The 11,946-nt window shown below is 39.8% G+C and overlaps 2 protein-coding genes across 3 annotated transcripts; both read left to right on the top strand.

Annotated features, from left to right (window-relative positions):
* Positions 1-2,279: 2,279 nt before the first annotated feature.
* On the top strand, positions 2,280-6,930 carry SEH1H (Transducin/WD40 repeat-like superfamily protein). Its single transcript, XM_048707727.2, has 8 exons — positions 2,280-2,555; positions 3,084-3,195; positions 4,358-4,458; positions 4,672-4,749; positions 4,934-5,089; positions 5,395-5,507; positions 6,017-6,143; positions 6,422-6,930. Exons 1-8 carry the CDS (start codon positions 2,412-2,414, stop codon positions 6,560-6,562), a joined length of 972 nt encoding a protein of 323 aa, XP_048563684.1. The 5' UTR covers positions 2,280-2,411; the 3' UTR covers positions 6,563-6,930.
* A 3,290-nt stretch (positions 6,931-10,220) lies between these two features.
* Positions 10,221-11,746, top strand: CPL3 (CAPRICE-like MYB3). Of its 2 annotated transcripts, none has more exons than XM_048707725.1 (3): positions 10,221-10,480; positions 11,202-11,289; positions 11,463-11,746. In XM_048707725.1, the coding sequence occupies exons 1-3, from the start codon at positions 10,423-10,425 to the stop codon at positions 11,545-11,547; spliced, it is 231 nt and encodes a 76-aa protein (XP_048563682.1). In that variant the 5' UTR covers positions 10,221-10,422; the 3' UTR covers positions 11,548-11,746. The 2 variants fall into 2 exon arrangements, with proteins under 2 accessions (XP_048563682.1, XP_087403359.1); XM_087547233.1 differs by having other exon boundaries at positions 10,325-10,480; positions 11,205-11,289.
* Positions 11,747-11,946: the final 200 nt, after the last annotated feature.

Below are 11,946 nucleotides of genomic sequence, written 5' to 3'. Positions count from 1 at the left end.
ATATCATACTCCCACTATTCCTAAATATTTGTCTTTTTAGAGATTTCAACAAGTGACTACATACGAAATAAAATGAGTGAATCTACACTCTAAAATATGCTATATACATCCGTATGTGGTAGTCCATTTGAAATCTCTAAAAAGACAAATATTTAGGAACGGAGGGAGTATATGGGAATTATGCAATGCCATCTTCTTTAGCCAGGCATCATATACGTGAATCATGCAATGCCATCCTGTTTAGCCAGTCATTGTATATGTGAATTGTATCGTGCCATATTTTTTTCATAATGTATTCCGTTTGTCAACAATGTTTATACATTCATCTACTCTTCCTGTGCATCAGCCATTTGAGTCGGTCATGGGAAAATCTGGAGTGAAAACAAGGTCTTCTGAGCAGTCAGTGCTACCTGTCGATGCAGATTTCTTGCTGGTTACAGATGGCTCCTCAGAGGAGGATTCAGAGAGAGATGACCAGTCATATCCCCTCCGGTGCATGCTCTAACTTGGCTGGGTTATATTACTCATATCATGCATATGGTGTCTTGCATTGCCATGCCATCTGCTTAGATTAGACATGCTTTGTGTGAATGCCTCTTGTTTTCTTTCTATATCAGATATGTGAATTATGCAATGCCATGTTTTTCAGCCAGTTATCATATATGTGAATTATGCACCGCCATGGAGTCAGGCATCATATACGTGAATTATCTCATGCCATCTTTTTTTTCATTACATATTCCATTTGTCGATAATATGTGTATATTGAACTACTCTTCATGTGTATCAGCCATTTGAGCCGGTTATAGAAAAATCTGGAGTGAAAACAAGGTATTCAGAGCAGGCAATGATACCTGTTGAAGCATATATCTCGATGGTTACAGGGAGCTCCTCAGAGGAGGATTCAGAGACAGGTGACCAGTCCTATATCCCACCTGAGGTGTATGCTCTAAGTTGCAATGTTTATATTTCTCATATGATGCATATGGTGTCTTGCATTGCTTAGTTTAGACATCATATGCACAATATTGAATTCTATCTGCTTAGTTTAGAGATCATACATGCGAGTGCCAGCTGCTTAGTATATGAATTAATTATGTCAATTATATCATGCCATCCTGTATACTTAGACAACATGTATGTGAATTATTTCATCCCAACCTATTTTAGAAAGACATCATATAATTTTGTCATGTCATCCTGTTTAGGTACTCATCATATGTTGAATTATGCCATTATATCCTGTTAAGTTATCCATCATATATCTGAAACTGTGTCATGCTATCCTGTTTAGTTAGGCATCATATATGTGAAATTGTGTCATGCTGTCCTGTTTGGTTAGACAACATATATGTGAATTACCACATCTGTCTATCATACAATGTCTGTACATTTAATTTCTTTTCTTGTTTATCAGCCATTTGAATTGGAGGGGGTGATGGCAGTATCTAAGGGAGAAAAAACCCGTTCTTCACAAAAGACAGTGCTACCCGTCGATGCAGATAGAACCATGATTGTACTAGCCCACAAACTAACCCCACCACACATAATCGAGACTCTTTCAGATTGCACACTTACACTGTTGGGCAGAGAACTAGCTACAACCCATCTAACCGCAACCCCAGCGGATAGTAATCCACTTATAGTGACAAAGTACCACGTCCACCACAGAGTACCCCCATACGAGCAGTTTGTAAAGCTACTGCAGTGCCCAAAGCATGAAGACCACCACAGCTAACCCAAACTCCACGTTTAAAGCAGAAGAGCAACTGTTCTCAGGTCAGATTCCGTAGCTATGGTCCACACTCCTTTGTTGTTGCATCACTGTATTTACTCATACCAACTACTTTCGAATTTGAAGAATCCAATTGAAACTCCAATGGCGCAACAGATATGTTTTAAACATATTTCTTTAACTGGATTGCTGTTTTAACTTCTTGCTCTATGTTGATTTCAGTTTAAGTTGTATAAACAGTTATGTTCTCATGTGATGCACATTACAAGTGTTGCCAATGCTGTGTAGTTTCTCACACTTATATTCTGTCTATGCTGTTGTGTCTTAAAAATATATGAGTTGAACTGTGTCTCTATCTTGATTAGGGAACATAAACTAGAATGATATGGACAACCTTCATTTTTACTTTTTTGGAACAACCTTCATTTTTTTGAGACATTCATTTATTTTTATAGAATTTTAAAACGTTTTTCATGGACCTTCATTTCGGTGTCACTACCACTGCCCTACAGGCCCAACAAACAACTACGTCTACCTGGGCCGCCAGGCCTCGTCCCCGAACACAAGACACAACAACAACCGGGTCGGCGCAAAACTCTGTGCAGGCGCACGCTCTAGCCGAAGCCGCCGCCGCCGCCGACGAGCACGACATCTCAGGTGAGGAAGGGAGGCGGGAATGGCGGATCATAAGGTGGCTCAGTTGGGGCCTGGAGCTGCGTGCTGCGGCTGGAACCACTGCGGCCGGCGCCTAGCCGCCGGCGCCGTCGATGGGTCCGTTTCCGTCTACGATTCTCAGCCGTCTCCCTCCTCCAAGTGGCAGGTCAGTCTCCCACACCACCACCAGCCCACCACCTTAAACACGGAAACCCTAAAACCTCACATGGCACCCACCCACCCAGCGTCTCGTCCTTTCGCTTCCACTCGGGTGGTTTAGTACTGACCTAGTATTTCTCATGAGTTCGTCAAGATTTAGTGCAAGTTTAGAGCCTTTTGCTAGAATTCGATTCTTCGTGCGTAATACGGCAATATCATGTGGCTCGTTGCGTAGGGCTACGATTACCAAGTTATTGCTTTGGGATGCGGTAATTAGTTTGCATGTGGAGACTGGAGTGTTTCTGCATTCTTGATGCACCAAACTGGCTGCACATTCTGTTGAATGGTTCTATTTGTAAAGATCAGTGTGCTGATATGATGTTGGCACTTGCGTAGAAATTATGCTGGAGATGGAGTACTATGGGCGTTGGAAAAGCATATATCCCATATCTTTCTGAACCATTGTATCTTCCTTTTGGTGTTTCTTGTGTACTAAGTGAGACTTGTTTCGTAATGTGGTTGGTCTTGGGAGCAGGCCCATGAGCATGCCATAGCGGCTGTCGTCTGGCTTCCTCCGGACTACGGGGATGCTATAGCTTGTGTCTGTGCTGACGGTACACTGTCTTTGTGGGAGGAGATTGCTGAAGGTCAGCTTTTCTTGTTCTATCTTATTCTATGTTTCTAACAATCTTGCACTTTCAAGATGGGGATAGTTGTGCTGTTATTATCTTTTGTACTGAGAAGTCTGAAGGGGCTTATGCATTGATGAGAATGAATTTGGAGACCACTCAGCAATCATTGATCTTGTTTTAGTTGCCTCTCCGTCTTCGTTACTAGCTCAATTTTCCCATGAAAATATACATGCAGAATAGTACTTGGGCTAGGATCCGTTCAGTACTGACAACCAATTAGGGACTCTTTGTTTCGTAGGATTTCCCAAATGCAGGAATAGGAAAAACGTGGGATTGGATTTGCATGTCATCTTGACATGTCCAGTACTGACTACCAGTACATCTGAAGCACTTCAGTTAGTTTACCACTCTGTCATGTGCAATACTGACTATTGAGTAGATCCAAATCAAATTTATTTATTTATTATTATTTTTTGACACATCAAACTCATTTTAAAAACTGGAATAGGAATATTTCACTAGACTTTGCAGCACAATGCAACATATCATGTAATCCCAAACTGGCCTTTATGTGACTTAAGGCGCTGCTTAGATCTTGAATATTTAAAACATATGACTAATTTTACCAAATTTGGTTTTGCAACAACGAACAGCCTCTTGCAGAAATGTAGGGAAAGGCTGCGTACTATAGACCCAAAGTGGTCGGACCCTTCCCTGGACCCTGCGCAAGCGGGAGCTATGTGCACCGGGCTGCCCTTTTTTGGTTTTGCAACAACGAAAAACATTGTTTGCTTCTCTGACACCAGTAACATCAACTTCTAAATCTCAAGCAGCCGGTCCTGCAAAAATCTACTTATATACATTTTCTAAGATAACTTAATCGAGAAATCTTAAATCTAGTAGTATGTACCAAAGAACTTATTAATTAATCCAGTCTTGGCTAACGTATATATGTAAAGAAATCAGTTTTGCTGAAGGTAATCATGCAAACAACCTTTAAGCTTCATTGTTTTCGTCAGCTCTGGATTTCTATACATCAAAGCTGCATTCTGCTTCATGTTATATAATTATGGAAATATACGTAGTATGCTTGTCATTACTGTATTTCATCCCCTTCCTATTCTTCAATAATGGAACCTGGTAGGCAAGGCCCTCACTAAGAATTTTCCACTAACAGATGATCAACTTCCAATCTGGAGAAAATGTAAAGTCTTTGAGGGTGGCAGTTCCCACATCCTAAATGTACAGTTTGGTGTGCTGCTGTCAAGTCTGAAAATGGTGAGTTACCCCTGATTCGTAAACCAGCAGTTTCATTTCACTTCTCACATGCAACAAGTTGTAAACTAGCCTGTGCTGAAGTGGTGCGTTGTTTCATTGTTTCGTTGACCATGCTAGAAGTTCTATTCTTATTTTCCAAAGCTTTCTCACTGTTATGGACTCTTCGTTGCATGTGCATCATTATTTAGTAGTAACTCTTGCTGGTCTTTTTAGGTTATTGCATACTCAGATGGTCAAGTGAAAGTCTATGAACTTTTGGATTCGTTGGAATTGGACAAGTGGCAGCTTCAGGTTCATCTAAATTTTGCTCTCATTTGTCAACGTTCTCAATAATTGCATTTTAGTTCCTTTCTACTGCAGATGAATCTCTTGTTAATCTAAACTAGCAAACCCATTATTTCATCATTCAAAGTGTTGTCGCCATTTTTCTGTTTTGAAAAACTAGAGCAATTCTGATTCCTAACAATAACTTCAGGCAGAGCTACAGAATATTACCGATCCTGTTTCCAGAATTGGGAAGCCAGCATGCATTTCTGCATCAATTGCATGGAGTCCAAGAAGAGGTGAAGGCCAGCAGGCTAGTTTTGCTATTGGTTTCAATTCGGATTCTCCAAACTTTAACTCTTGCAAGGTTCGTGGACTGTTTTCATTGTTTCTTGTACGCTCAACATGGAAATTATAAAACTTCTGCAACTTCATCCCAGCAATAATCACAGTTTTCTTATATTATCTTGCTTTTGAAGAAAAATGAAATAAGAGCTGTTATTAGGGTGATGACTGTGAATTGAAGTGATGAAGTCTACAAAGAGTAATTGAATGCAAATGCATATGATGTCGCTTTGGCTTTGCAGTGATGAGCAACCAACTTTTCGTGTTTCGTAGTTCATGAACTGGTATTTTGTCTATGGTAATATTCTAATTTGAAATGGTAAACAGATTTGGGAGTTTGAAGAAGCTCACCAGCGCTGGCTTCCACTTATTGAACTTGGTTCACCGGAGGATAAGGGGGAGAGAGTACATGCTCTAGCATGGGCTCCTAACATTGGCAGGTTAGCCCTATCTTGAGCAAACACGACAAGCCCATTCCACTATGAATAGTTTGCTCTTTCATCCCCAAGATGATTAGCTCCACAATCACTGATAACTCCTTGGGCCTCTTCACAATCCTCGCTCCAAGTTGAAAACCTTCTTTAATCTTCTTCGCTTGATGAAATATTTCAATTTTCTCTCCCTGAAACCAGTATGGGAAGATTTCTCGTGATAGCTTCTTCACTCGCATATCCACCATTGCTTGATGGACCACAAGCTTCAAGTATATGTCTTGACATAATGCTCGACTTGAACTTGCATGCCTTGATAATTAAGCTGAACTCAGGCGTAAGGGTGGTAATTGATGGGTTGGTGCTAGGATGGGCTTGGAAAGAGCATGTCAATTGGGTAGATCATCATATTGCTATGCTTATATCGATATGCATTATTTCATTATTGGTTGTTTGTGTTTGTCCTGACAATTTGTTGTTTTACCATAATATTGCTATGCTCTTGCAACAATTTTCAGACCATATGAGATGATAGCAGTTGCAACCTGCAAAGGCATTGCAGTGTGGCATGTAGGCTTCAACCCTGAATCTGACGGCAGACTGTCAACAGAGAATGTTGCTGTACTTCCCAGCCACAATGGGGAGGTATGAACGAGAAACAACTTGCCTGAAATTGTTTTCATGTTAACGTGCCCTTTACGAGAACATGGTGGTATTTATAATCCCTGCAATTGAATAGTTGCAAATCTGCTACGTAATAGAGGAATAACGCTGGTATAGCCATGGCATGCGTCAAGGAGAAAGAAAGCTTTAACTGTTGTTTTCCAGCCCGTCCTCATTTTCTTGGGATAGATTTCTCATCATCATCATCATTATGTATTATGTATTATTACTCAGCTCACTTGCATTTGACATCCAACTAGGTATGGCAACTGGAATGGGACATGGGCGGTATGACGCTCGCATCGACCGGAGTGGATGGCATGGTTAGGCTATGGCAAGCCAACTTAAATGGAGTTTGGCATGAGCAGGCTGTGCTTGACTGCAATGGGTCACACCAGTAAGGGCTGTTCACAACAAATAGGATCCCAAATTGCAGGCACAAAGCAAACTTAAATGCCTTAATAGCTCTACAACATGAAGATAGGATCCCAAATTGTGGTTGCTATCTGTTCACAATTCTGCAAGGTTTCTTTATGTTGTCTTGTGTGGAAGGTATAGCGCATGCATGGTTGGCTTTGCCCTGACAAAACTAGGCTCCTCAACCATGAATGCATGATGTACCTGTTATCCTTATCTGGTTGATGATGTAGCTGTTCTTTATGGCCATGTGATGGAAAAAAAAATGGTCCACAGTTGATGATGTATCTGTTCTCTTGTAAACAATTTAGCCTGCTGACTAACTTTATTTTATTCAACTGTCAACAAATCAGTTCACAGTCTTGAAATAGTGTTCGGTGTCGTATATACCACATATATGAAATACACCCTTGGTCCCAAAATCAGTGTCAAAATTGGGATATGGAAAATGAGTTATGAGTAAGATCCATTTTACATTTCTCTTAGATAATAAATGTCATTAATCAGTTTTGAATATAAACAAGTACTGCCTCTGTTCATAAATACTTCTGAGTATAAGATATTTTAACCTTTTCTGAATAAGATGTATATAGATACATTTTACTATGTTTGTTTACTCATTTGAATGGCTCTTGGGTGTAATTACACCTGATTTTTTAAAATAGTAATTTGTAAGAAAGTCAAAAAAATCTGAAACTTTTTACGAACAAAGTAGATTTATTGTTGCACTTGTATGAAAACTTTCGTGAAGAAATAACTTTCATGTTGTTGTGGACTTAAAAAAACAAATTTGTTGTTATATACGCCGTAGAATATTTGTCATTTCTGTCAGAGAATATTTCGTTGCAGAATATTTCTGTACACCAGAAACGACATCTCAAGTTTGTTGGGAAAAAGTTTTGGAACGTTTTGACATTTTCTGACATTTTTGAAAATAAAATACGTAACCAGGTGTAATTGCCACCATGTTCCAAAGGGTATATTTTGTATATTGGCCCGTAGGTTGAGCCCACAAGTGGTCCTTGAACAGTATCATCCATCCATCCATCCTAGGATGGATTGCATATCGTGTTCTAGAACACTGATTGGAAGCTATGAAGCGTTCCACTTAAGCTATTGGAATGTGACTGGCGCCAGCCACAAGTTTATGCTACTGATGGTGCTGGATATTATCTTGTATACTAATAATTGATTGATTTTTTTCTCTTTCTTTCTTGTGAAAGTCTTTTCGGGAAACGCTGATGTGCGTGCATCATTGAAAGCGGGCAGCCATATTGCTATCACGTGCTACTGGTGCGTCGCTATTGTTAGATTCTTGCGTATCATCACAAAGATTTACGCACTAGAAATTGGGAAATACTAATACCTACTAGCACCGGATGCGTCTAGGACCACATTTCAATCCCCATTCACGCCTCCTTTAGTTCATATGATAGGAATATCACAAGAATATGAAATTTGTGAAAGACCTCCATTGGTGTGTAGGAATTTCATATGATATGATTTGCATAGGAAAATCTTCTTTGGAGTCTTTGATTTGTAGGAATGGATTTCTATTTTTGTGTAGGATAGAGATCAATCCTCACATTTCAACGAAAAAATACATTAGCCTAGACTCAATGGATGCGTTCTTATCCAATGCATCAAATAACATATTTTTTTCTATAGTAATTAAGATACATGTCATCTCACTTCCAATGCCATTCTTACCCTATGAATCAAACGAGGCCGAAATGAGATGGCATGTATAAAAAATTCCTATGAAGATGAATACGGAAAGAGATGTTATTTGATTCACATAATAGGATTTTTTTAACTGAGTCTAGGCTAAGGTTTAGGCCTCCTTTGGTTTTACAGGAATTTTATAGAAATTATAAATGGTAAAAAATATGTACACCAGAAAAATTCCTTTGAAGCCTTTTGATTTATAAGAATTGATTCTCATCCCTATGTAGATAGGAACCAATCTTTCACATTCTAAAGAAAAAAAAACATTAGATTGGACTCAATGAAAATTTTCTATCATATGCATCAAATGGCATCTCTTTTTTCTAGGAACTAATATATACATTCCTATCATTCTTCTGTCCCTATAATATTCATATCCCATAAATAAATCAAAAGGAGGCCTTATTTTCCTTTAAAATGTGAAGAACATGAATTCATTTCTACGAATCAAAAGGCCCTAAAGAAAATTTTCCTACAGGAATCCCATCCTATAGAATTCATATGAAGTTCCTCTCCAAACCAAAGGAGGCCTCTGAAATCGGATTTCTCTTGCGGCGGCCGTACAATACTACAGAAAAGTAACAGTGACAGACCAGCTTTTTATCTCGAGAAACATCTGGCTACAGAAACGTGGACCTTCAGCCTCAGGTCCCCGCCGGATCACGTGAAGTCCCGACCGAATCACGTGGTTGCCACGCGGGCCGGGCCGCCCTGGACAGCTACAGTTGAGCAGCGTACAAGACGGACCGACCGTCCACCAACCACCGGACTCTCCCGTTCTAGCCGTGCCGTGCGTGGGAGAGGGAGGGATTGGGATGAATGGATAGTCGACTGCGCTCGCTGGCCACCACAAAACTGCGTCGATTTCGACGGATTCGATACTAGGTCACACATCACCCGGACAATAATTCGGTTCCCAGCCCCAGCCCCAGCAAGAAAGGTCAACACATCTATTGCTCCGTGAACATGTGCTTCAAGTTGGATTAGCACAGCAAAAGAAAATATGTTAATTTTCTGCATCGCGGAATTTTTGTTTCATGTTTACCAGGATAATGGCAAGGACAAGTAATACTCCTTCTGTAAATTAATATAAGACGTCTTTTACACCACAGTGGGAGCAATAACCAGGTAAGAAAGACTACTTAACAAAACCGCTCCTCGTGAAACAATTTATTCATCCACCTGGACAAAATCAAGAGTAAATACAAGTGCCGTGACAAGGTGAGTTGCCAGCTGAAAGCCCTGTGCACAAGTGTGATGATGAGGCCTTCATAAATAAAGTACTTTCAGTCAACCATTATACTATACTCAATAGTGGTGCTTCCACGATAGACCTCTTTCACATTGAATGCAGTTAAAAAACAATGGACAAGTCCTCCAGAAAAATGAACTGTGGAACATGGTAACCCAAGGAGCTAAGCAATATATCAACCTTTACTCCTACCATGCCACAACAACACTTTTTAATCAACAATGCTAACAGTACGATGATGCATCACAACTGCCAGTCTATTACTCCCTCCGTCTCAAAATAAGTGTCTCAACTTTGTACTAATTTTAGTACGTGCAAAGTTGTACTAGGGTTAAAACACTTACTTTGGGACAGATGGAGTAAAAAACATGACATTGTAGCGTATCGACAAAATAGTGATTGATGGAAATGAGATAACCAATCAGGAGATTGCTTGATTGGGTGGAAGAACGACTTCCAATAAGGTGGGCGCATGCATAGTGGTCATAAAGGATGCAGTATATCTACTGTATATTGAGTTTGAGCTTTTAAATGAAGAAAGCGAAGAAGCTCAATTCAGCAAATTGATTTCTCAGCTTCAATCAACCACGCACTCTTGTAAAATCATGCTAGGGCCTTTTTTTAGCAAATATCGTAGGGCCTTCTCTGGCAGATGCTTTGGGAAGGCCAAAAGCCAACAGCCACTGACCTAGTCAATAGTGGAGTAGAGTACCAACTCCGTGTCTTTAAAACCGGAGGTTTTCTCATGTGTTGTAATGGGCAGAACCTGGGAGAAATAAGGTGTAGCGCCTCATAGTGTACCCCCACCACCACCAACGACCGCCGCCTACACTCACAAGCTAACCTCACCATTTCAGGAAGCATATGAGCAGCGAAAGCTTGGGCAAGAACTCCAAGATCATGGGTGGCCGTGAAAGAAAAGGTTCGCCACCATCCTGTTTCGCTTTGCTTGCTTGTTCCTTTCGATCTTTCTTCACTCTCTCTTCTCCAAAACATTCTCTCCCTCTGTTTCACTAGATCAGTACACATAGGAGGCACAAAATCGAAGTTCTCTTTGATGGAGTTGGACCATCTTAGCCACTGTTAGATAGACATACTACTGCTCTATCTAATGTGAGCAAGTTAGCCTGATTCCATCAAACATTACTGAACTTTCGTGCCTCACCAGATGGATATAGGAACAGGAGGCAGTACCTTTTAATTACTGTCATTTTGATTTTAAAAAAGGAGAGCTAACGAAGGATGAAGAAACAGTCTATGTTTTCTTAATATGATTTCTAGTGAACTTTAACATACATATTCGAAGGAAAAAAGCAAAGTGAGGGAAGGCTGTACCAGTTTCAGAGTAGTTCATCAAGGAAGCAATGCACATGTAACTACAGAAATTATAAAGAAACTGTATAGGTAATAAACAGGATATTCTTTACTAGACAAGAGAGTTAACCTTGAAGCCAGTGGAGGCCAGAGTACATCTTTGGTCTCTTCCAGCATATGAGTAAACTCCTCCAAGGAACATTTTGGATTCCAGTGGTGAACACACAAATTTCATTTGTTAAATATTCATATATGGTTGATTACTAGAGTTTGTTTCTTAATTTTATGACCACATTTTGAAGTTTCTAATATTTATGTAATATTGGCAGAAGTTAATAGCACCGCAAAGCATTTTGTTGATTTCACAGAAGCAGAGGAAGATCTTGTTTTCAGAATGCACAGGCTTGTCGGGAACAGGTTTCCTACTACCCTTATACTGATATATACCTACACATACATGTGAAATGTGTTTTGAGTGAATGAAGAAAATCATTTGACAGGCTCATGAAATCCATAAATCTATCAGTTCCAAGCAAGTAGCATTATCTGTGATTCCCTAATTGTGCTTCTCGTACGATGGGCTTGTGCAGGTGGGAACTTATAGCTGGAAGAATCCCCGGAAGAACAGCAGAAGAAGTAGAGATGTTCTGGGCAAAAAGGCACCAGGACCAATGAAAATGAAAACAGGATGCATGCAGTAAAATAGATTGACATATAGGATCATGTCCATCAAAAACCTGTGTTGATCTTACTCGTCCTATCTTCTCAGCCATGCTAAAAGCAACTTGTTCTGTACCAAGCATGGATGTACATAAGAAAACCTCAAGAAAAAGGAGGAACATGTGCTAAATAAACAAAAATATGAATTCGCTTTGTTCCAGGATTATTCTAACATTTTGCACTAATTACATCACATGTTAAATGGCCACACTGACAATAAAGTCGCAGATTGACCAAAAAAGTAGACACAGCATGATTACATAACCATATATTTGGTTGGGGAACTAATTCCAAATGTAAATCACATAACAATGCATCACAGAGAAATTACGACATGCAAGAAACAATAGGAGA

The sequence above is a fragment of the Triticum urartu genome, chromosome 3A, assembly GCF_056163025.1.
Source record: "Triticum urartu cultivar PI428250 chromosome 3A, HENAU_Tu73, whole genome shotgun sequence".
Lineage (NCBI taxonomy): Eukaryota > Viridiplantae > Streptophyta > Magnoliopsida > Poales > Poaceae > Triticum > Triticum urartu.
This window is presented reverse-complemented; position numbering and strand designations above follow the sequence as displayed.

Bases quoted from the DNA above. Each gene is read 5' to 3' on its own strand.
- SEH1H (XM_048707727.2), top strand. From the start codon at position 2,412: ATGGCGGATCATAAGGTGGCTCAGTTGGGGCCTGGAGCTGCGTGCTGC. The intron at 2,556-3,083 runs GTCAGTCTCCCA...TCTTGGGAGCAG, and splicing joins CTCCCTCCTCCAAGTGGCAG to GCCCATGAGCATGCCATAGC. The intron at 6,144-6,421 runs GTATGAACGAGA...ACATCCAACTAG, and splicing joins TTCCCAGCCACAATGGGGAG to GTATGGCAACTGGAATGGGA.
- CPL3 (XM_048707725.1), top strand. From the start codon at position 10,423: ATGAGCAGCGAAAGCTTGGGCAAGAACTCCAAGATCATGGGTGGCCGT. The intron at 10,481-11,201 runs GTTCGCCACCAT...TAATATTGGCAG, and splicing joins GGGTGGCCGTGAAAGAAAAG to AAGTTAATAGCACCGCAAAG. The intron at 11,290-11,462 runs GTTTCCTACTAC...GGGCTTGTGCAG, and splicing joins CACAGGCTTGTCGGGAACAG to GTGGGAACTTATAGCTGGAA.